The sequence below is a fragment of the Topomyia yanbarensis genome, chromosome 3, assembly GCF_030247195.1.
Source record: "Topomyia yanbarensis strain Yona2022 chromosome 3, ASM3024719v1, whole genome shotgun sequence".
NCBI lineage: Eukaryota > Metazoa > Arthropoda > Insecta > Diptera > Culicidae > Topomyia > Topomyia yanbarensis.
In genome coordinates this window covers 221,353,790-221,378,579 of record NC_080672.1, presented here as the reverse complement: position 1 = coordinate 221,378,579, position 24,790 = coordinate 221,353,790, and the positions used below count along the sequence as shown (strand labels likewise).

At 41.4% G+C, this 24,790-nt stretch overlaps 3 protein-coding genes across 3 annotated transcripts; 2 read left to right on the top strand and 1 right to left on the bottom strand.

Annotated features, from left to right (window-relative positions):
- Window positions 1–375: 375 nt before the first annotated feature.
- Window positions 376–877, bottom strand: LOC131687683 (thioredoxin-like protein 1). The gene is made up of 2 exons (XM_058971780.1): window positions 667–877; window positions 376–608 (listed from the first exon to the last, which is right to left on the bottom strand). Exons 1-2 carry the CDS (start codon window positions 875–877, stop codon window positions 376–378), a joined length of 444 nt encoding a protein of 147 aa, XP_058827763.1.
- Window positions 878–17,478: 16,601 nt separating this feature from the next.
- Window positions 17,479–19,284, top strand: LOC131687682 (uncharacterized). The gene has a single exon (XM_058971779.1). It carries the CDS (start codon window positions 17,479–17,481, stop codon window positions 19,282–19,284), a length of 1,806 nt encoding a protein of 601 aa, XP_058827762.1.
- Window positions 19,285–19,904: 620 nt separating this feature from the next.
- Window positions 19,905–22,181, top strand: LOC131687681 (uncharacterized). Its single transcript, XM_058971778.1, has 3 exons — window positions 19,905–20,330; window positions 20,404–21,459; window positions 21,531–22,181. The coding sequence occupies exons 1-3, from the start codon at window positions 19,905–19,907 to the stop codon at window positions 22,179–22,181; spliced, it is 2,133 nt and encodes a 710-aa protein (XP_058827761.1).
- Window positions 22,182–24,790: the final 2,609 nt, after the last annotated feature.

Below are 24,790 nucleotides of genomic sequence, written 5' to 3'. Positions count from 1 at the left end.
AAGCTTCAAGAGAGGTAGAATACATCACGACGCTCTCAGTCTGACTATTTAGTAGCCGTATCCGTGCCCGCCGGTTTCAGGAAGATTTCCTGAACCTCTTTCGTTTCCAGTTGATCCAGAATCCGGAGCTGTACGGAATCAGCTGAGCCATCGCGAACTGCTCGTTGGTTTTGTATGAATAAGATTGAGTTTTTCTCTGCCGGAGCAAAATAATATGCCATTTTTCCTGCTCATTATTTTATTGAACAATTTATAAAAAGAACAAGTTAACGCGCATCACTATCTTTAACCTTTTAAATATGCGATCAAACATATTCGTCATATCATCCATATCCACCGCCTTCTAACCATCCTTCTCCCGGCGGCTCAAACAATCTAGTGGCTTTCACCCTTCTTCCCAGCCATTCGCTGGAAGTCATCCATCTTAGTCGTTGCAATCGGTGACCCGATGAAGGCCAAATGATCGATAATGGTCGTCTCGTCACCAGAATGGTTATCCTTCACGAACAGCTGCATATTCTGCACGTTCAGAAATTTAACGAAGTGCAACGGTATCGGCGATCCCGATACAAGATCCTTCTGCCCTAGTACCAGATCCTGCACCGAAACTTGTGATTCGGCCATATCGAAATCGATGGTGCTTAGTTGATTGATAAAGATTCTCACCTTTTTTCGGTCCGTGAGAGGGCGGTTCTTTGAACTTGATGGCACTGATTTTAACCAGCTGATTGAAGGTAATCGAAATGATCAACTGTTCGTCACAATCGGACACCAGATGACCACCGCTGGAACTGAGCGCATTCACCATCGGGTGGTCGTTCGATTCGTTCAAACATTCGCACTGGTTCTTCTGGATGAAGGTGTTCAAGTCCAACATTCCATGACCGTAATCTTCTCCATATTCTTACAAGCTGGCGACGTAATATTTCTGTATTTTGGCTTCAAGTCCATTAATGTCTGCACCCTGCATCCTGTCAATCTTTGTTCTGGCTCGGTAGAAAATAAACATTGGCATGGTCGACATGCCCTGTGACGGAGCCGTTTCGGTACATCCACAACGACCAATTTTCCTCCTGCTACGGCTAGTTCGGTTTGGAAGTGAGCTTCATCGGTGATTGCTTTAACAGCCATGCTGTATGGTTTCTTGCGCTGCTATCGGTTAGATGAAGATTCTACTTACAGGGCCACTATTTTACCCGGATAAATTAACTACTTAATTAACTTTTAACGTTATGCACTTTACTCTTCACAAAATTTAATTATTCGAGAATGACGAGAGATGAACGATGAAAGATGATTACGAAAACTTCCCTTAGATGAACGAAATGAATTCGTGCACCAACGAGATTGTTCGTAATATACACAAATGTTTATTAAATTGAGCAAAACATTTCGTTTCATTCACGAAAAATAATATCGTTTTCAACGACAACATTCGTGCAATGTACACTAAATAAGTAAAATTTACGAAAACTTTCGTTCATCAAGCGGCCATTTCTTCACACCACCGTAAAATCGATTTGGCCACATCGATTTTTTCAAATTAAAAAAATCGAAGTTGTCAAGCATCGATCCCAAAAGATCGACTGAAAACAATAAGAGGCTAACAAACACGAAAACTTTTCTAAAATAAACTAAATGAATTCGTGCGACGAAGTCGTTCGTAATATACGCAAACATTTATTGAAACAAACGAATCATTTCGTTTCATTCGTGCCATGTACACTAGATAAGTAAAATTTACTGAAACTTGTGTTCATCAAGCGTCCATTTCCATCATCTTCCTAGTCCTCAATACAGGTAAGCAGGTTGAAATAAAATCGATTTTGCCAGATCGATTCTTGTAGTTAGTTAAAAAATCGTTGTCGTCAAACATCGATCCTAAAATATCGATTGCAAAAATAATGAATACGAAAACTTTCCTAAGGTGAACGAAATAATTTCGTGTGAGTAATGAAATCGTTCGTATTATACACAAACGTTTATTAAAATAAACGAAACATTTCGTTTCATTCACGAAAAATAGTGTCGTTATCAACGATTACATTCGTGCAGTGTACATTAAACGTGTAAAATTTACGAAAGGCTTCGTTCACCAAGCGGCTATTCTTTTTCATGAAATGAACGAAACCTACTAGTTACAATGCACGAAGGTACTTCGTTGCAGAAAACAACGAATGAATTCGTGCATTGCATGATCGATTTCATTATATTTACGAAGTTATATTATCAGTGTAGCGTGCATGAATTAACAATCGTCAATGTCATTTACGTAAAAATTGTAGAACAGGGAACTTAGACATGCATGTGCTTTTCAGACAACAGGTTTAGCAAAAAGTTATTTAAAATCGGTGAAAGACCATTCTGGTGCAGCTTCTCAGAAAGAAACTGAGTCAAAAGCCCCCTTTATATCCAAGAAGACTGAAGCCATCGCAAGGCAATCGGTCGTCCTTTTAGGGGGGGGGGGTGGTCTAAAACCTTAAAAAGTACCCTCGAACATACACTTCATCGAACTGGAGATAATCCAGTATCGTTGCTTGCGCATTGCCTTGGGTTGCATGCACTCGACCAATACGATGAGTCTCGTAGTGCTGGAGGGCCTTCTCGCGCTGGAAAATCGATTTTGGGAACTCTCATATCGATTGAACGGCTGTGATAAAAGTTATGGGCAGATTCCCCATTCAAAAAGTGGTAGAACGCTCATATGAGGGCTTCGTGATCGCCAAAATCAATGGCGTCTTCGTGTGTAGCTATTACGCTCCTCCAAGGTGGACAGTAAAGCAGTTCAGCCTAATGCTGGAGCAGTTAACCGAGTAGTTGATCGGTCGGAAGCCGGTAGTCATTGGTGGTTACTTCAACGCTTGGGGTTTGGAGAGTAACCTGAGAGACTTAAAAAATCAGATTGCCCCAAAGAGCGGTGACGAGAAGTAGACGCTTATCCCTGGGGCGACGCGTACCTAGTCGTGATGGCGAAAATGAAGGGTTCGACGACGTCAGCCAAAATATGCCCGAGTAAGCTGAATATAATTATCGAGGGTCTTTTACCCGAAGCACGATCCAACTATCTGGCCATCAACACCGTACGGCGAAGAAGAATGAGCACACACGGACGATTGGTAAGTAACGATGAGCTCGACAAAGCATCGAAGTGTCTGAAATCAAAGGAATCCCCCGGTCCGGATAGAACACCAAACGTGGCGCTGAAAGCTGCGATCCTGGCATATCCGGACGTGTTCAGGATGGTGCTGCAGATGTGTTTAAATAGAGGTTCCCCGAAATTTGGAAGGTAAAGAAGCTGGTACTGCAGTCGAAGCCGCGCGGACTAACTAAGAGGCAGCTCGGATTGCGCAAGAAGTGTGGATGCAATTCTGACAATGTTTAAGAGTGCTGAGAAGGTATCTAAACAGAAGTGAAGAGGGTATCGATACTGGGCTGTGGTCATGATAGATGTTAAGAATGCATTTAACAGCGCCAACTGGACAGCCATTGCTGCAGCGCTGCACAAAATGAGGGTTCCCAACTATTTATGCTAGATCCTGAAGAGCTACTTATAGAGCAGAGTGCTGCTGTGCGAGACGAGCGAAGGGCAGAAGTCAATGTCATTCACAGCGTACGTTCCTCAAGGCTCCATTCTTGGTCCAACTCTTTGGAACGGGTATACGATGGGGTCATAACGCTTCGGCTGACCAGAAAAGTGAAAATCGCGCACACAAAAAAATTATGGAATTTAATCGACAAGTAAATCAATACGAATGTAAACATATAAAAATTGAATCAAAACTTTGATTGAAAATTACGTTAAAATCAATGCACTCAATTAGAGCATCAAAAAGCATACAATTTTACACTTTCGTTCGTGTAATACATTCATTTTACAGCAATAAGCGTGTATAAAATACATTGAAGTGCATTGGTTTTCCGTTTGAAAAAACTGTAATTTTCAATCCACGTGTAGAATTATAATAAAATTCGTTGAAGAAAGCACGACAAGTCGTGTGGATTTGTGATGCAACTTAATTTTACATTTATATTCATGCTCCAAATATGTTTATGATAATAAACTTAAAATTGCAAAATATTTTTTCTGTGTGGGTTTCGCGGACGACATGTAGCTAACGGTGATTGGTGAGACATTTGAAGAAGTGGAGTTGTTGGTGACGGAGACAATAGACGCGATCGAGAGCTGGATGAACGGAGTCAAGCTGTAAATAGCCCACCACAAGCAGCGTCAAAGCGATTCAGCGGATTCAGATCGACGTTGGAGGGCAGAATTTTGAGTGATAACCGACGACCGGTTGAGCTTCAACAACCACGTCGACTACGTCTGTGAAAAGTCGGCGAAGACGAGAATCATGCCAAATGTCGGCTACCGAGACGAGACGTATGCTATCTACTGTTTCGTCATCGATACTTCGATATGAGGTTCCTGCCTGGGGTGCTGCGCTGAAAACCAAGCGGAATCGTGAAAAGCTGAACCGGACATTCCAGCTGATGCCCGTACGAGTCGCGAGTGGTTACAGAACAATATCGTTGGAGGTAGTATGCGTTATCGCCGGCATGATCCCGAAAATGCATCACTATGGCTGAGGACTAATCCCAAATGTGACAGCTTGGGTGCATAGGAAACATGGAGATGTGAACTTACATTTGATGCAAATTTTGTACGGGCACGGATGCTTCCGGAAGTACTTGCACCGGTTTGGACATGCTTCGGCACTCCTTTGCCCGGAGTGTGTAAACGTGCAAAGACACAGGAACACGTGGTCTACGTTCGAAGAAGTTTTCGTAGGGTGTGATAGTTGACAGTATCGTTGAAGAGATGTGCCACGACGAGCATACCTGGGACGCTGTCAATAGAGTGGTTACGAGTATACTCTCCGAGATGCAGAGGAAGTGGCGAATGGACCAACAAAGTACGCCCTTGGCTAGAAAGTCTAAATCACAAATTGGGATTCGCGAGAAATTCCGCCGCCGGGGAACTATCCGTTGGTGTAGATTAGGTCCCCCGCCGGGGACCAGTTGAGTAGTACGCAACGTAGAACCGAGTTCGAGTCATCTGGGCGCCAGTGATACGGACGTCAGACTTAACCGGAATCGCCGGACCGACCTTAACACCCTACCGGATAGCTCGTGAGTAGGGTAGATGCACAGCCGGGGATCAGACCGCGTCGAATAGCTAGCAATGGATCATTGGGGCGCTAGTGAACCGGAAGCTACGCTGCACCCAGAATCGCTGGATGGACCTTAGCACCTACTGGCTGGTCCGTAGAGTAGGCTAGGTCCATCGCTGGGGCTACATCGAGTAGATCGGAACAAAGCGGGGAGCTAATTGACTCACGGAAACGAACATCGGCATCGGGAGAAATCTACCGCTCGGTATCGGGAGAACCTGTCTCGCCTAGGAATTCTCCTTCGGAGTAGGCCAGATCCATCGTTGGGGACTGGACCGAGTAGTTTGCGAACAAGTCGGGAGCTGAACGAGTAAGTGGTGCTGAATGATACGAGAAGAAAGTTTCGGTGCATAGTGGCACAAGAGAGCCGAAGGGCTAGGTAAGTTTGCCGCCCATATTGTCTTCGTGTGGGGAAGAGCATAAAGTTTCGACCCACTGCTAGCTTTCCGACTACCATGTAGAAATTGTCAGTCTGTGTTGATGGCGAAGAACACACCACCGTCGAGGAGTAGTGTTGTAACCCTACTGAAGGAACTAACTGCTAAGTAGTGGAATTAGAGTGGGTGTTATGCTCATAAAAACCCCCTCCCCGAAGTAATGCCGTAAGGTAGTGCCGGGGAGGATTCAGGTTTTGGGCAAGAGTAGTGGTTTTTGGCGAGTCGGGTGGCAACCCAAACCAGCTCCCTGAGACGTTACAGTTTAATATATTTTTTCCTGCAGCCTCAGGGCTTTTCTGTAAGTCCTCTAAAACAAAAACAAAAAAACACACACAGTCGACTGGTATATGGGACTCGGCCAAATAATAAATCTGAATTGAAAATAAGAAAATTTTCTGAACTTTATATGAAGATATAATAGCTCATTGAGTTAAAACTATCAGCAATAGTCTAGAAATGTCTCACTCATATACATACTAATTTCATAATAAATCCAGTGAAGATAAATTTTCTGTATTGTATTGTGAAGATATTTTTGTTCCTTACATGAGAAACTATCAACGGTCTTCTAGAAATGTTTCGCTCACATACAAATAATTTAAGGTTATATCATTCGTGGTTATTCACGATAGATTTAAATTCTTCCAAATAATTGGAATTTTCAGTGTTTTGTAGTACTTGCACCGATTTTTTAATCGTAGAAAATTCAACTTTGGTCGCATCTAAATGCAGTAGTAGTAAAACAGTAGTCTAGATAGCCCAAAAAATAGTAGTTTGCAATATTTTCTAAACTGCTAAGATGTAACGAGATGGAAATTTCGCTTTCGAGGTCTGGTTATTAGAGTGTTGAAATGATGATTGACATGATCCTATATCACGCCTCTTGGTTTAGAACCGAGCATATGAGCATAAGGTGTAATGTTTCTTCCTTCGAACCTCTTGTTCTCGTGTACATATTTATTACCATTTTTTACCGCATTTTTTCCCGAAAATATTAAACATTAGATAGTCCTTCCTGAGTCGCAAAAGAATTTGATAGTGTCCCCGATACTCGGACGTAACACATCACTCGATCCATAGTCGATTTGATCAAATATGTCGGTTTAGCTAGAAACCCATATTCGTGTATTAGATCCCATAGGTGATCTCAATCGATTGTATCATATGCGGCTTTGAAATCTATAAACAGGTGGCACGTTGTAATTGCAACATTTTTGAAAGACTAGTCGAATCGAAAATATTTCGTTTGTTGTGATGCATGCCCCAGTAAAACCTGCTCTGAATTCCCCATTTTTCTCTATGGGCAGCGGTGAACACTTTGTAGGTGGCATTCAGCAATGTGATTGACTGGTACTTGCAACAATCCAGCTTATCACCTTTGTTATAGACGGGACATGTGTACTACTCCCTCATTATTTTATATGAAGAGTAAACTGAACGAATTTCTATTCGAAAGGTTCAAGCCAGCAATAAGAACGTAGGGAAACGTATATCTGCAAAAACAAACACGGACATTTAATAACTACAGCCATTTTCAAAATCTCTCTCGATTTAGTAGAAGCTTTTACTAGATCGAACGATCGACTAATGATACATATGCATACTATGCTGAAGTATGCTCTCCAAAATGTGATTTTGTGTAAAGGTTTGGGAGAAAAGTTCTTCATTCAAACATAGAATGAAGAATTTTGCTCCCAAACATTTACGGAAAATCACCTATAATTCTCACAAGCTGACATCAGCAGCCTGGTAAATATAAACATTTGAATTGTGCGTTTATTTCCCCGGCAAGCAGTTTATCGTCTTTTTATTCTTCATTAGTGGGAGGGTAACCAAATTTTCACCTCTCAAGAACTTGCGAAAAGCTACTGACAATGCAGTATGGAAGCTCCACCTCAACGGCATCCCTTATTATTGAACGCACAGGCAGTTTAATAACTATAATAACATATCGGAAAGAATGAAATATTCAAACCAACAGTCAGACTATAGAAATCATCAATGGAGAAACACGTGGCTGCAACCATGCGGTAGCATGCGGCTAACCGACATTTGTGATTTCTTACCTGTTTCACCATTGTGCTATATGATCGGTGTAAAGTCAGATCGGACTAAGTAGCAAAATCTCAAAAGAAGAGAATATGATAGGATTGAATCAAAAATTTCTTCTTCAGCTACATTTCATTTGCGCCAGATTTGAAAAATATTATCATTAGCATGAATTATGAAATGAATCCGTTGCGGATAATACCGTAAAGAATGCAAAGATTCAATCTTTGTACACGTTTTTCTCTGTATCAATGTAATATCGCTTAGTCCGGTCTGGCACAAAACCGACATCTTGCATGCGCGTGCGCTTTGTATTCATTTTCACTGAAGTTAGAATGGACATACGGCATTTGGTAAAAATGCGGCTGCAAATATGAGTATTTCATCAACTTTACTAAAATATGAATAACTCGTAAACGAAGCATCGTAGCTGTATAATGTAAGCGAACGAAAAATTCTACACAAAGCAATCTACAATCCTATGCAATAATATGGGGTACTTTTGAATAAAATATCGGAGATATTTTGGTTCGAACTAGAAAATGCTAGCCGTGAGTAATCATCAAAATTTTAAAATTTTAGTTATACCAAAAAATAGCTTAATTCCTTGCGCAACTTTACACGAGAGGGATTGTTGATATCTTTTACGTAAAAGTTTTAAAAATTCGAGAAAGCGCCGCAGCCGATCCTGTAACCTTTCGCCTTAATGCTCTGATTCAGTTTGCCCCATTATGACCTAGCGTATGAAATTTCATACGCAAAAACAACACATTTCAGGATCATACTTGTTATACAATAAAGGCGTTTTCAAACTTCTGGTCTTCTATGAACGTTAAATAATACCCTATAATTTATAATGTGTATGTTCAATAATCTTTTTACATTTCTTATAAAAGAAATGTATAGAATTCGCTCAAACTTTCAAGATTTTTTCCGAGGCCCGGAGGGTCGAGTCTTATATACCATTCGACTCAGCTCGACGATTTGGGACAATGTCTGTGTGTGTGTGTGTGTGTGTAACGGACAAATTCTCATTCGTGTTTCTCGGCGATGGCTGAACCGATCTTATCCAAACCAATTTTAAATGAAAGAACTAAAAAACAGTATGAACGCTATTAATTTGTTTTTGATTCTGATGTTTAGTTTCCAAGATATGAATGTTTGAATGCGCAAAATGGCGTTTTTTGCAGTTTTTTTAAATTTTCTGCCGAAATTGACAATATGGATTAACAGTTTATATGTTTTTAGACAGCTTTAACGAATACCTTTCGAACAAGCTATAGATTGTTGAAATCGGACTATTATCAAAAGAGATATTTAACATTAAATGCGGACGAAAGATTTTTATCATTTCCCATTGCCAGAAATATGACCAAAAACATGCAATCTATTATTAACGCCAAAACGGCTTATTTTAGGTCAATAGTATCTTCGGAGAATTTAATGGAGGTAATATGCCCTTTCTTTTGGTATTGTGCTTTTGCTGATTAATCCCCCTATGAGTGAGATATTTTCACAAATTTTCTTGGAAGTGATTATATCGAAATGATGTCTTCAGCAAATTTGTAGCTCTTACTTTTGCGAATAACTTTACTAAAGACTTTAAATATCTATTTTGAATACTTTAACAGTTATGGCTTGTTGTTTGTTGATTACTCTTTGACGCCTATTTATTGTTCAATATAGTAATAATACATTTAAGTAAGCTAAACATTATTTCTATAAAACGAATTTTGTATTTCATTTTACTATCTACAACCGCTAGAAATAATCACCGAACACTTCCAAGTTGTCTGGAAGGAACTTGATAACTTATCAATGCAAAAATGTTCATTTGTGCGAACCTTCTGAGTGCAACTTATAACCATCGGATAGATTTGAAACATATCGGAAAATGAAAAGCAAAATAAATAACTCCAAACAACGGCGTAGCCAAGAGAAGGTTTTGGGGTTTAACACCATACAAAACCCCCCACCCCCCCCCACCACACCCAAAAAAATATTGGATTGAAGTTGAAAATTTATTGATGCTGACTGATTTAATTCAATATTATAATAACAATTATCTGATCCGTAGATTGATAACCTGTTGTTGTAAACATCATGAGGACTTTTGATAAATTGTCGGAATGGGGTCCTGATATGTAACTGATCTATTGGTCTTGAATTCACAGTTGTCTAATAGCATCAATATCAAATTTCTGCCTGAAAAGATTCCAATGGAAAATTCCAGAGTTCTGTAATCAATCATAATCCTCAGATTTCTCTTGAAATTGAGCTCGCTTTTGTAGAGATGCACTGTAATAGGGGTCTTTATTTAATAGGAAGCGAAGTTAAAATTGATTTAATGTCTATGAAACATAGAACTGCTCACCAAAAAATGCATAACTTTCAACATTTGCTAAAAATGTTTTTGCCTTTCTCATTCACTCTAAAATTTGTCAATCTAATCCCGACTCGGAGATCCGAGTGTCATATGCCAATCGACTGAGTTCGTCGAGATCGGAAAATGTCTGTTTGTGTATGTGTGTATGTGGAAAAAATTTGACCTCTGTTTCTCAGAGATGGCTGGACCGATTTGCACAAAGTTAGTCTCAAATGAAAGGTACAACCTTCCCATCGGCTGCTATTGAATTTTTTAATGATTGGACTTCCGGTTCCGGAGTTACGAGTTGAAGAGTGCAATCACACAGCAAATTCCCATATAAACTGAAATGAAAAATTTTCAAAATTTGTATTTGAGATGTTTGACAAAAATTGACTTCTTTCGACTTTGGTACATTTTTGCCTTTCTCATATAGAAAGGTTATGCAATCACTCTAAAAATCGACAATCATACCGGTCCGGTGGGAGTATGCAGTGAGGGGTTGCTACTTCAAAATTAAAACTAGTTTAAAATTTCTTAACAAGTTGAAAATTTTCGGCAGGACCCGGACCTCCCGGATCTTTCTCCATGATCCGCCGCTGGTTTCAAGCGATGTTTCAGTATCACAAGATCGTGGCTGTCGATCCATTGTATGTATGTGCAAATCGTACTGAACATGTAATATTCATTTCCGCCATTGTATTGAACATAACCAGCCATGGAATCGTAGTCTGGACAAATGAGAAAAGCACAATTGCACCACTAGGTGGATTAAAACAGGTTTTTATTTTGGGAATGCGTCGAGTTGAGACGAAAACGTAATATGATTAATAACGAGGATAACACTTTCCGAATGTAGAGAGAAATTTGTGAAAAATGACGATTTCCATTCGACTCTAGCAGGTTCTGATAGATTTTGATGACCATTTGATTTTTGTTGTATGACCAATTATATGTATAAGTCAAATGTTCAAAAACAGTAATTTAAGGTCAAGATAACAATATTTTGAAACCGCCAATTTCGCAGGTTTAGTATCTTCAATGAGTTTTACAAACGTTAAACAGCGCATCATTTGATAAAGTAATGTTGACGGTATATCGTCCAAGAAGTATTTATGGTGAATTTTCTCAGGTTAATATTCATGACTACAATAAAGTCTCATAAAATTCGCTAAAGACACGAACTCTTACTATTTTCTGAAAAATTAATCCTGCATAATTTTAAAACTTTAAAAATAACGGTTTCGGAATTATGCCGTTTGGACAGTATGATCGATTTTCACCAAACCCCTACCAAACCGAATTTCTGGCTACGCCGCTGACTTCAAGTAAGTAGAAATAAAGTCGTTCTACACTCGTTTACAAGAAATGTTCTTCGAATGCTGAATATCTATTATAATACATTGAAACCCCGATTTTATCGTTCCCGGTATATCGTCCAAGAAGTATTTATGGTGAATTTTCTCAGGTTAATATTCATGACTACAATAAAGTCTCATAAAATTCGCTAAAGACACGAACTCTTACTATTTTCTGAAAAATTAATCCTGCATAATTTTAAAACTTCAAAAATTACGGTTTCGGAATTATGCCGTTTGGACAGTATGATCGATTTTCACCAAACCCCCACCAAACCGAATTTCTGGCTACGCCGCTGACTTCAAGTAAGTAGAAACAAAGTCGTTCTACACTCGTTTACAAGAAATGTTCTTCGAATGCTGAATATCTATTATAATACATTGAAACCCCGATTTTATCAGCCAAATATGAACATATGTTTGATGGGCTCTAGCAGACGAACAAGACTGAATTTGAGTAAATCCTTTCTTGAGCATGTTTTCCTTATCATGAAGATGGAAATATGCAAAAATGGAAAGTTCATCATAATCAGAAATAGTTATCAGACTACATCAAGGGACGGGAAGAATATTTTAACAGCTTCAGTTTATTATAAAGAAAAAAATTGCCCGCTTTAGTCAATGTCCCCATTTTGTCAGCCTAAAATACGCCATGAGACTGATAACAATGGGTCTTTATTGTATGTATTATTCACTGTGTTTCACATTAATAGGTACATTTTATTTTTGAGGATTTTTTATTGCATCGAACTACAACAATTTTTAGGTAGCTTTCAAGGGGTTATTTTATAGACTTCTTCCAAAATTTGGCGAACCTATTCCAATTCGTATACCAATTAATTGGTATACTTAAGGGTTTATATGTTGCAGATAGAGAAAATACTGAAATTTTCAGCTTTTTTCCTACACAATATTACGAAAGCTTATTAAAATTCCTTATTTTTCCTAATAAGTTTGTGAAAATTATAAACTATTTGAAATTTTTTAATAGTTTAATTTTTTATTTAACCGTGATTTTTTAATAAATAGTGACCATCGCTTCACAACGTAGTCTATTTTTCATGGCTTACGGTGAGCACGATCTCTCGAATTGCTGAACTGAAAATTATGGAATAGAAATTAATTTTTAGTATTCTTTACAGATTTAACTCGCCGCGCAGATGGCTCTGAATTAGACCCGCTGGTACCCTAAGACGATTTCGCTAGATTTTCAGAGCACTGTGCACCCAGTGCATTATCGCAAGTGACGGAAGGTTATCGAAAAGATTCGTGAAAATATTCCAGTAATGGTGATGATTTTCCCAAACGGTTCGTTTTCGAGAGGTTTTTATTTGTTCTTTGGCATTAGGATTAGATAATTCAAAGGATACTACTGGGAAGTCACCTTTAGAAAAAGTCGATGTCGAAGTAAAATTTGAAACTATGCGCGCATGCACTTCAGAGATAGCGTGATATCAGAAGCTGCGATTTCATTTCAACGATTTTTTTGTGAAAAAGGCGATACTTACAAATGTAAACATAAGGCTTTTTTCATACATGCGAATGAGGGCTTTGAAACGCAACAAATTTACCTAAAAATTTGGATTCTACGACATTGCTTTCTTAAACTACAGCAAAAAATACAACGGGCGAAACTGTATTTTTGTTTGTTTATTTAAAGTTTCGCCCTCCGCGCTCCATGCAAACAAACAGAGCGATACTTTTTTTGCTAGCAGTTTAGAGGCGAAACTGTTTTTTCGTATTTTTTAGGATTATTAGCTGTAAATAGTAACAATGATCGCTATTGAAAAAACCCGGACGAAATCGGTGGTGTAAAACGGTAGTTATTGTAAAAAACGTAAGGGCGATACTTCAATGCTGATAGGTGGGACCGAAAAAGTAAACAATCGCCAAAGGGACGATACTATCATTTTGTCAATTTCAATAGCAAAAACATATTTTAATTTAATAATTTCAGAGGTTCTAAATAATCTTAAAATACCTGGAAAAAGGGTCCAAAAAGCCGGTGATCGTTGATTTTTTTATTCAAAAGTACATAGAATATCGTTCATAACGTCATAACTGCGAAAAAACGCCCAAAAAGTAATTTGTACTTTTTCGCGTCTTCGGCGTCCTACTTAATTCCGAAGAAAAATTTTCTCCGTGTTTTAGTTTCATTTTTATTCGCTAAAAACTGATTGACATTTTTCCTCAATTTTTTTGAGTTTCATTTTATTTCGGGAAACTTTGATCGACATTGTTGTTCAGAACTTTCTCAGCCATTATTTTCCGGGCAACCTTTTTACTATCAATTTTCTTCGAATTTTTTTGAGTCACATTTTTCCTCGGGAGAATCTGATCGACAGTTTTCTTCGAACCTTTCTCAATAACAATTTCCGGCACAACTTTTTGTTTATCGTTTTTGTCCAAACATTTTTGAGTTTCATTTTTCCTCGGAAGAAATTACTTGTCATTTTTCGTCGGAGATTTCTCAGTTACTTTTTTCGGTGCAACTTTTTGTTTATCGTTTCTCTCTACCTATTTTTTGACTTTCATTTTTAGTCTGGGCGTGTCATATATACTATAATTTTGTCAATTTCAATAGCAAACACAAATTTTAATTTAATAATTTCAAATACTTCATGAAGTTTTGGGCTTCGATCACTGAATCATGCAATCTAGGATGTAAAAAACACAATAGTTCTTAAATAGGAAATAAAACCTGGAAATATTCACTGTTGATTTTCTTTGAATGGTGTCACTGCCAGTATCGCTTTTTCATGAAAAAGCGTTGATTTCTTAGTTCTCAGTCGCGCTGGAAATTTGAGTAAATTATAAACTTCAGATCGATTCAAAAAAAAAAGTTCGATTTTTTTGGCTCAGTACAATATACATAACCCCTTTAGGAAAATTCAGTTTTCCCACCACAATGCATTGATTGAGGAATTTAGATATTTTATTAACAGAGCATTAGCAATAATTCGTTTGTATGTCTATTTTATGGGCCATTTTTTCGCTTTCCCATTTATTTGGTTTGAGATTTCTAGCACTGCTGTTGTCCTATGCTGATTTGAGCGATTTTCTGAGTCCTGCCACTATCTCATGTAGTATATGTTATCAAAAACATCGCGAAGCATCAAGTTTTAAATGTTCTCAAACGATATAATATCCGAAGAGAGTGATAAGAGTTATAAGAAATGTCTCATCACACTGTTAGGTGGATTAAAAGCGTTTTTCTTCAGTATTCGCCTTCAACTGTTCGGCGCAATGTTAAAACAGCAGGACTACGTCGCTTGAATCGTGATGTTCCTGTTAGTGTGAGTGTTTCACGCGATTCTAGGAATTCAGCAAGCACACTCTTATTATCATTATTTATCTGTGATGTCTCTTAGATTTGTCAACATATAGCTCGTCGAATTCAACAAATTTGAGCTCCAAATGTTCTTCAACATGGATTTCATAAGTCTCTTCTTTGGTCATATTATGGTCTTCAATGAAATGTTCCTCAATCGTTTGATTTTCGACATCCATTGGTTTGAACATTTTTAAATAATTTGACCAAGAAGAGCAGGCGACCTACCGTTACGAAATTTTTCACTTTTTGATTATTCTAACTCGATGCACAAATAGCTGCCAAGAAAGAAAATCGAGGGGTGTCCAAAATAAGTTGATATCAATTTTTTAAGACATTGTGGACACCATTTATTTAAGATTTTTTAGATAAAACATTGCGAAGAAACCTTTTCAAACACGTAACATGCATAATACCAAATCAGACAAACAAATTTAATCGAGAAATTCAATTTGAAAATGTATCATTTCCACCGGTTACTCTTGGCTATCGTTGAAACGTGAACGTTTTCGGTGATATTTTTGAAAATTAGATTCTGTTTAATTTTAAACAATTAGAGATGAACTAATGATATTGAAACTTAATAGACAACCCAAGGAATGTAATTGCTGCATCAAACCAAACAAATGCAGAGAAACTTGGCAGTGTAGGAGGCAAATACAATAACAGGGTCCAATATATGTAGGGGTCCAAATTAGGTTGGTTACCCTATTATCATAACTTTTATTTAAAAAATAAGAAATAAAGGGCATTGGAAAATTCTGTGCGAATCGGCCTTGTAATTACGCTCTAATAGCTAAAATAAGTTTTTTTTGGTGCCCGAAGGATGCTGCATTACGCAATAAATGACTTGAGTTTTTCGAGTTCCGGAAGACTTTCCGTTGCTGGGTTCTATCCCAGTTAAGCTCAGCCGGAAATGAACTGGAATTCTGGCTGGTTCCAGTTCGTATTCCGGCTCCAGTGACACAACCGATTCTAGTTAGAATCGGTTGTGTCACTGGAGCCGGAATGCGAACTGGAACCAGCCAGAATTCCAGTTCATTTCCGGCTGAACTTTACTGGGATGCGGCTATGTAGCGCATACTGATAAAATAAAGTACCCATCAATGCGTAGAAAACTACGCATTTTCAATAAAAGTGGAATAACCCATTAAATCGGTAAAGAGTTTGTACCCATAAATGAGTACAGACCTTGTACGTCAACCTGGGTATAGTTTACCCATTATTTTTCGCAGAATTGTTACAACAAAATGCGTAAAAAATACCCATTTATGAAAATCGTGCCAGAATTAAAAATACTGTCAATAGAATTGTTTCTGAATTTTAAAAAACATTAAATGACACTCATTTCACATTATTGTCTCCTTACAAAAGTATAGGAATCTAGATAGAGATCCTATTCCAAAACTCCTTAACAAAATAAAACCGCCAACTGGATATATTTTTGATGGCTGGATCTTTTGGCTCTTCTGAAAATGCCGAACTAGTGCATATTTGCAACATACTCAGTAGTCAAAACAGCCGTTGTTTTCGGAGCATTGCCGAAATGTTCCGTTTCCAGCACGGACTCCGATGCAGGCCGATAATTTGCAGGTTCCGCTACGATCCTTAGTTAGCAGGTTAACTTGCTTGAAAAAATTCTTAAGGAGTTTTCACCCATTTTTAATGTTCGTGCACAAAGAAAATTTGTAAAAGCGTGCCACCTATATATCAGCGGCGCATGCGGATCACGAATGGCTCCATCGTTCATCGAGTTTCATCGATGCCCAAAACCGTGGTAGCCATCATCTGCAACTGGCTCCCGGTGAAGGCATATAAAAAGGGGCGCCGTCCGTGGTCGCGCCTCTTAGTCATCAGCTGTTCGGAAAACGTCAAACCGGCAACAACATCGCAGCGAGTATAGTATACGGCGAGTGCGCGGATTCACAACGATAAATTAAACAATTAAAATTAGCTGAATTTTAATAATAATAGTAGTGAAATAATAGCATTTAGTTAAAAATTAAGCAATAAACGTGTGTTAGTGAGTGCATAGTGCATTACTTACCTCAGTAGCTGCGCCGGTCATCATTGTTGGTCCGAAGTTCATACACACCTGAAAAGAGAAGAAATAATTGGACTATCCTGCCACCGTCCCACGACGCTGAATCGGAAAAGCACCTGTAAGTCGTCCTCGCTCTTACGTAGTTTCCTGTGCCTATCGACCTATCGAGCCGGATAAGCGTCGAACTCCGCTTGTCCGCCATCGTGACACTCGCTGGACGCCGTTCCATCCGCCATTCTCGACGCTTGCTGATCGCCATCGCAGCCAGTTCGTCGTTCTTGCTGCCTTTGTTGTATAAAGGACGCCACAAGAGGACAATTGATCTGCTGCTACTGAAGAAAGCTGCTGCTATTCTACAAATACAAGGCATTCTAATTGCCTTTATCAGGTAATTAGGGTTTCAATACTCGTACTTTTATCGTTTGAGCTGCGCGGTCTTCTGTTTTACAGACCCGTTTGCTGTATTGGTTCATCTGCTGCAAATAAAAGGCATCTTCGTTGCCGTTCGAGGATCGACAGTTTGCGGAATTTGGTTTGTAAGCTGCTCTGGCCGGCTGCTGCACAGTTTACCCACTAGGTACAGTGACGGAAGGAGGCTGAAGTTAATTTAAATTACAAGGCATTCCCCTATTGCCTTTCACAGGTAATTAGGATTCCAAAAACCTTTACTCTCCCCGTTTGGGCTACGCGGTCTTTGCTTTGCAGATTCATTTCGCCATCACGATGTCCACCGATCGTCGCATCAAGGGATTGAAGCTGCGACAAAGGAGCCTGCTGTCGTCATTCAACGCGATCAAGCAGTTTGTCGATAACTACGACGACGACGACGACTGCTGTGCGAACGAAGTACCTGTGCGCCTGGAGAGCATCATCAAGCTCTGGGCGGACCTCAATTCGGTTCAGGCGGAACTGGAGTCGCTCGACGAGGCGAATTTGGACGAACAGCTGAAGCAGCGCACGGAGTATGAGTCGGCATACTACCGTTCCAAAGGATTTCTGCTCGCTAAGAATAAAAATAATTCACTTTGCGTATCGAGTTCTCCCTCAACCAATCGTAGCCCTCCGTCGTCATCGCAGGTGCGTTTGCCCGACGTAAAACTTCCATTCTTTAGTGGGAATCTAGATGGCTGGTTGAACTTTCATGATTTGTTTGTTTCGCTGGTCCACTCGTCGGTAGAACTTTCCAATATTCAAAAGTTCTATTATTTGTGTTCGTCACTGTCGGGCGAGGCGTTGAAGCTGATACAAACCATTCCACTCAGCGCAAACAATTATGTGGTTGCATGGAATCTACTTGTCGAGCATTTTCAAAACCCTGCGCGACTGAAACAGTCATACGTTGATGCGTTATTTGAGTTCCCTTCGCTCAAAAGAGAGTCTGCTTCGGAATTACATTCGCTGGTGGAGAAATTTGAGGCTAACGTAAAGGTGCTACAACAGTTAGGGGAAAAGGTCCAGTTCTGGGACATTTTGCTAATTCGGATGCTGAGTATTCGCCTTGACCCGACGACGAGAAGGGATTGGGGGGAATTTACAACGACGAAGGATGCCATCTCGTTCAAGGACCTGACCGCATTCATCCAACGTAGGGTCACCGTGCTGCAGAACATTCAGAGTACTGCGGTAGATGTCCCCATTGCCGGCCAAGTAAAGAAGCCCTCTCAACGACCAGTCGCAAGTAACAATGCAGCACAGTTCAACGCAAGGAAGTGCATCGTCTGCAACAACCATCATCCACTCTACCAATGCGCGACGTTTTCCAAGATGAGCTCGGAGGATAAGGAGAAGGAAGTTCGTCGCAATCATCTCTGTCGGAACTGCTTGCGGAAGGATCATCAAGCGAAGGACTGTTCGTCAACGAGTACCTGCCGCAAGTGTCGGGGCAAGCATCATACTCAGCTTTCCAGTCAACAACCAACCAGCTCAGGTCAGAAGACAACCAACTACACAGATGAAAGGTCTACGCCTGCTGCATCTACCACCAATCAACCCACTGCATCTGTGTCAGCCACCATCGAGCCTGCCAGCTTCGCTTCCGTTAGTCAAGGACGGAAGGCAATTCTACTTGCTACTGCTGTAGTCATCGTTGTCGACGACAGTGGAAGCGAGCACACAGCACGTGCGTTGCTAGATTCCGGTAGCGAATGCTGTTTCGTTACCGAATCATTCTCCCAGCGAATCAAAGCGCAACGGAAGAAGGTCCATCTTCCGATAGCTGGCATCGGTCAAGCGTCGACGCATGCTAGGCATAAATTGTCAACCACAATTCGCTCTCGCACAGGAAGGTATTCGACTAGCTTGGAATTTCTAGTTCTTCCCAAAATTACCTTCGATCTGCCGTCGATTTCTGTTGATACTTCGGCCTGGGAGATTCCGCCGAGTATACAGCTAGCTGATCCGTCATTCTGCAGCACCAACCCAATCGATCTCATCTTGGGAGCAGAAATTTTCTTCGACTTGTTCAAGGTCTCTGGTCGAATTCCGCTTGGCGATAACCTTCCGGTACTCGTGAACTCCGTTCTTGGCTAGGTAGTGTCGGGAAGGTCTTCTCATGGTCAACCGATTGCTCCAATCGTCGCAAATGTCGCCACCGTCAACGACGTGCACCGTCTAATGGAATGGTTTTGGTCCATCGAGGAAGACAACACCTCTTCGTGCTATTCCGTCGAAGAAGCTACCTGCGAGGAACACTTCCGTCGCACGGTAACCCGCAACATCGAAGGTCGATACATAGTTCGACTGCCACTGAAGCAGGATGTGTTGTCTAGCCTCGTCGACAACCGTCGTACCGCTCTATGTCGTTTTCACCAGCTAGAAGGTCGTCTAGTTCGCAATCCCAACCTGCATCAACAGTATCGAGTCTTTGTCGAGGAATATCACGCGCTAGGGCACATGCAGCGCTTAACGGACTACGAAAATCCTCCGACTCCATGCTACCATCTTCCGCATCACGCTGTAGTGCGCGAAGATAGCACGACGACCAAACTGAGGGTAGTTTTTGACGCGACCTGCGATCAATTATAATGCGAGCCCGAACACACCCAGTCATGCTGATCGCCGACATCAAGCAGATGTACCGCTAAGTCCTGGTAGACGAGCAGGACACCCCACTGCAGCGAATTGTTTGGCGAGTTTCCCCCCACACCTCGATGGAAACCTTTGAACTAAAGACTGTAACATACGGCACAGCCAGCGCACCGTACCTTGCAACGAGAGTTCTCCAGAAACTAGCCGACGACGAACGCGACGAGTACCCCGCAGCAGTTGAAGTTCTACGCAAGGATTTCTACGTCGACGATCTGTTTTCTGGTGGACGCAACATAGCAGAAACAACCGCTTTACACAAGCAGCTCGACGCGCTGGTACTCAAGGGCGGTTTCGAACTCCACAAATGGGCATCCAATGAAGAAGCAGTACTGGAGGATGTCCCAGCAGAAAATCGTGCTGTACAAGGGTCGGTCGACCTAGACCGAGATCCGTGCATAAAAACGCTTGGACTGCACTGGGAACCGTCCACCGATTCAGCTTCCGACATCGACGATAGACGCACCACTAACGAAACGCATCGCACTATCGTACATCGCTCGTTTGTTTGATCCGCTTGGACTTGTCGGACCTGTCGTAACAACCGCGAAAATATTCATGCAGACTCTTTGGACCTTGAAGGACGACGACGGCAAGATTTGGAGCTGGGACAACGAATTACCATCTGCCATCAAGGAACGCTGGCACGAGTACCAATCGCAACTCCATCGGTTGAACGATTTGCGCATCGACCGTTGTATTCTTCTTTCTAATCCCGTATCAGTCCAGCTGCATTTCTTCTCCGACGCTTCGGAACACGCATACGGCTCGTGTGTCTACGTCCGCTCTACAGACGCCTCTAGAGCAGTTAAAATCTGTCTGCTGACCGCAAAATCGAAGGTAGCACCCCTGAAAAAGCAAAGCATTCCACGACTCGAGCTCTGCGGTACCCTTCTGTCTGCTGAACTCTACGAGAAGGTGACGTCATCGCTTCAAATCGCTCCAAAAACGTTCTTTTGGGTCGACTCGACCATCGTGCTGAGTTGGCTAAATTCTTCTCCGTCGACCTGGACAACGTTCGTGGCCAATCGAGTCTCCAAGATTCAGACCGCCACGCAAAACTGCTATTGGAATCACGTAGCAGGCCAGCAAAACCCAGCAGACCACATTTCCAGAGGGATACCGACAGAAACCTTTCTCCAATGTGATCTCTGGTGGCAAGGGTCACAATGGCTTCTGAACGACCAAAGCGACTGGCCCATACAACAACACTACAACATTCAGCATTCCGAAGTTTTCGTAGAAACACGAAAGGCACCGACAGCAGTAGTTCCAGCTAACACCGAACCATCATTCGTCGACGAATTCGTGGAACAATTCTCCGACTTCCAGCATATGGTCCGAGTAGCTGCTTACTGTCGACGATTTCTTCAGAATTGTCGAAAAACTTCTACAGCACGAGCGGAATCAGCACATCTCACAGTTGACGAGCAGAAGGACGCAGAAGCGACGATCATCAGGTTCATCCAACAGCAAAGCTTCAGCAACGAGTACAAGGCCCTCCAACATGCGCAACCAGTATCCCCGAAATCTCGTATCCGTTGGTTTCATCCCTTTATCGACTCAGATCAGCTGATTCGCATTGGCGTCAGACTGGGGAAGGCCAATCAGCAGTACGCAGTAAACACCAGATTCTTCTTCCCGCTTCGCATCATTTCTCCATCATACTCGTTCGCTACTACCACGAGAAGCATCTGCACGCAGCCCCCCAACTTCTACTTAACCTACTTCGATTACGGTACTGGATCACCGAGGGCAGAAGTCTGGCCAAACGCACAGTTCACAAATGTGTGATTTGCGTTCGAGCTCGCCCCAAGCTGCTCGAGCAATTCATGGTTGAACTACCCGCAGCTCGAATCACCGCAACTCGATCATTCTCATCGACTGGTGTCGACTATTGGGGACCGATTTCTTTAAAACCACCCCATCGAAGAGCTGCACCTATCAAGGCCTACGTTGCAGTTTTCGTGTGCTTTGCAACGAAAGCTGTGCACCTTGAATTGGTGGGTGACCTGAGCACTGCCAAATTTATTGAAGCGCTTCGCAGATTCGTCTCTCGTCGCGGATTGTGCGCCGAAATATACAGCGACAACGGACGCAACTTCGTAGGAGCAGCCAACGAACTGCGTCAAATATTGCGAAGCAAGGTTCATCAGCAAACAATCGCCCGCGACTGCGCCGACAATGGAATCTGTTGGCATTTCAACCCCCCACGAGCATCACATTTTGGTGGCCTATGGGAGGCCGCAGTAGCATCCGCTCAAAAGCATTTCGTTCGAGTACTTAGGACGCACACTCTACCCTACGACTCGATGGAAACCCTGCTAGCGCAAATCGAATGATGTCTCAACTCTCGTCCTCTCGTGCCACTGTCTGACGAATCGACCGACTTAGAAGCGCTAACTCCAGGCCATTTCCTCACTGGAGCCGCTTTGAAGGCTGTCCCGGACATCGATGTCACCGAGATTCCCTTCAACCGCCTTCGCCAGTGGCAGCAGACACAAAAACTGTATCAGCAGTTGTGGAAACGATGGAATTTGGAATACCTGTCCACGCTACAATCCCGTACGAAATGGTGCGACCCTCCTGTGCACATAAAACAGGACCAGTTGGCAGTCATCAAAGACGAAAATTCCCCGCCGATGAGCTGGCCGACTGGAAGAATCATCGAGCTTCACCCCGGTGACGACGGAGCAACGCGTGTCGTCACTCTTCAAACACCCAACGGCCGATATACTCGACCGGTATCCAAAATTTGACTGCTGCCAATCTCAACAGCAGCAGAAAACCAATCACCACCCACCACAGCATGATTTTCAACACCTACCTCTTCGATGTAAACATCAGCATCATAGCATCACACTCCCTCATCAGCATCGATTCGTCACTACTCACCTGTTCCAGCCAGCAGTACCTGAAATCTAAAACAATTAGCGCCCACAAATTGTTGGGACAAGGTAAGCACCTGTCCAACACTTTAACTTTCCAAAAACCCTCTACCGGGTCTTGTTTGCAATTTCATACTGCTGACGAACTGTCATCATCCGACCATGGGCGAGTTTCCAAATTTTGTTCACTGCCGATTTCATCAGAAGCTGAAAATCCATCAGCTGTGCCGGTGTACAGATTAAACAACACAACACTTCAAATTCATCATTTACATGTCGATCATCGTCGCTACTTATCTGTTCCAGCCAACAGCACCTAAAATTATTAAGGCCCTCATACTGGTTTGCCAAGGTGAGAATCTGTCCAACAAATTTATTTTCTCCAAAACCCTCTACCGGGTCTTCTTTTTTGGATTTTCTATATTGCTGCCGACGGACGCTAATTATCCTCGATGTCAACGGGCAAGTGTCTGAACCGGCTGTGGCCGACTTTATGTGCAGCAGAAAATTCATCAAACATCGAACTTCGAATTTCACCCACTTACCTGCCGATACCTACCTGTTCCTGCCACCAGCAATTAAAATATAAAAAATAATGGCCCACGTAATTTTGGGACCAGGTAAGAACCTGTCCAACATTCTAATGTTTAAAAAACCCTCTACCGGGTCTTTTTTTAATTTATGTTGCTGCTGTCATCAACAAACATCGCTCGAGTGACATTCATCAACACAACAGAAACATCATATTCATCGACATCGTTATTGGCGTGTCAGAAAGATACACATTTCTGACGGGGGCAGTATGTTCGTGCATAACGAAAATTTGTAAAAGCGCGCCACCTATATATCGGCGGCGCATGCGGATCACGAATGGCTCCATCGTTCATCGAGTTTCATCGATGCCCAAAACCGTGGTAGCCATCATCTGCAACTGGCTCCCGGTGAAGGCATATAAAAAGGGGCGCCGTCCGTGGTCGCGCCTCTTAGTCATCAGCTGTTCGGAAAACGTCAAACCGGCAACAACATCTCAGCGAGTATAGTATACGTCGAGTACGCGGATTCACAACGATAAATTAAACAATTAAAATTAGTTGAATTATAATAATAATAGTAGTGAAATAATAGCATTTAGTTTAAAATTAAGCAATAAACGTGTGTTAGTGAGTGCATAGTGCATTACTTACCTCAGTGGCTGCGCCGGTCATCATTGTTGGTCCAAAGTTCATACACACCTGAAAAGAGAAGAAATAATTGGATTCACCTGCCACCGTCCCACGACGCTGAATCGGAAAAGCACCTGTAAGTCGTCCTCGCTCTTGCGTAGTTTCCTGTGCCTATCGACAGTTAAGATCAATATACCCATCGACATTACCTCATCGAGTAGTTGTGAAATGGATAAAAAGTCCTCATTGTTAGAGACAAAACAAAAATACCCATTTTTTTGACAGCTTGAATAACTTCCGAAAATGGGCAATTTGAATACATAAAATGGGTAAAGTTTTTTTTCGCAAGTATTATTCAAACAAAAATCAATAAATATGTATATAATAAAAAGAGCAAACTGTAAAAAAAACTCCGTTCCTGTGTATTCGCACGTTACGCAGTTATAGTAGTTTAAGGAAAACAAAAAAGCAGATTCAAACGTTTTCTCCCAGCAAAAAATTGATGATGGATCTATTTCCCGCAGAAAACCATTCTTGACCCTATCGAACAACGTAAACAATCTACAGAAGATAGATTAGGTGCATAAAATATACCATGTGGTAGGGTAACCAACCTAATTTGGACCCCTACATATTTTGGGCCCTGTTATTGTATTTGCCTCCTACACTGCCAAGTTTCTCTGCATTTGTTTGGTTTGATGCAGCATTTAGATTCCTTGGCTTGTCTATTAAGTTAAGTTTCAATATCATTAGTTCATCAAACCCTCTACCGGGTCTTTTTTTTAATTTATGTTGCTGCTGTCATCAACAAACATCGCTCGAGTGACATTCATCAACACAACAGAAACATCATATTCATCGACATCGTTATTGGCGTGTCAGAAAGATACACATTTCTGA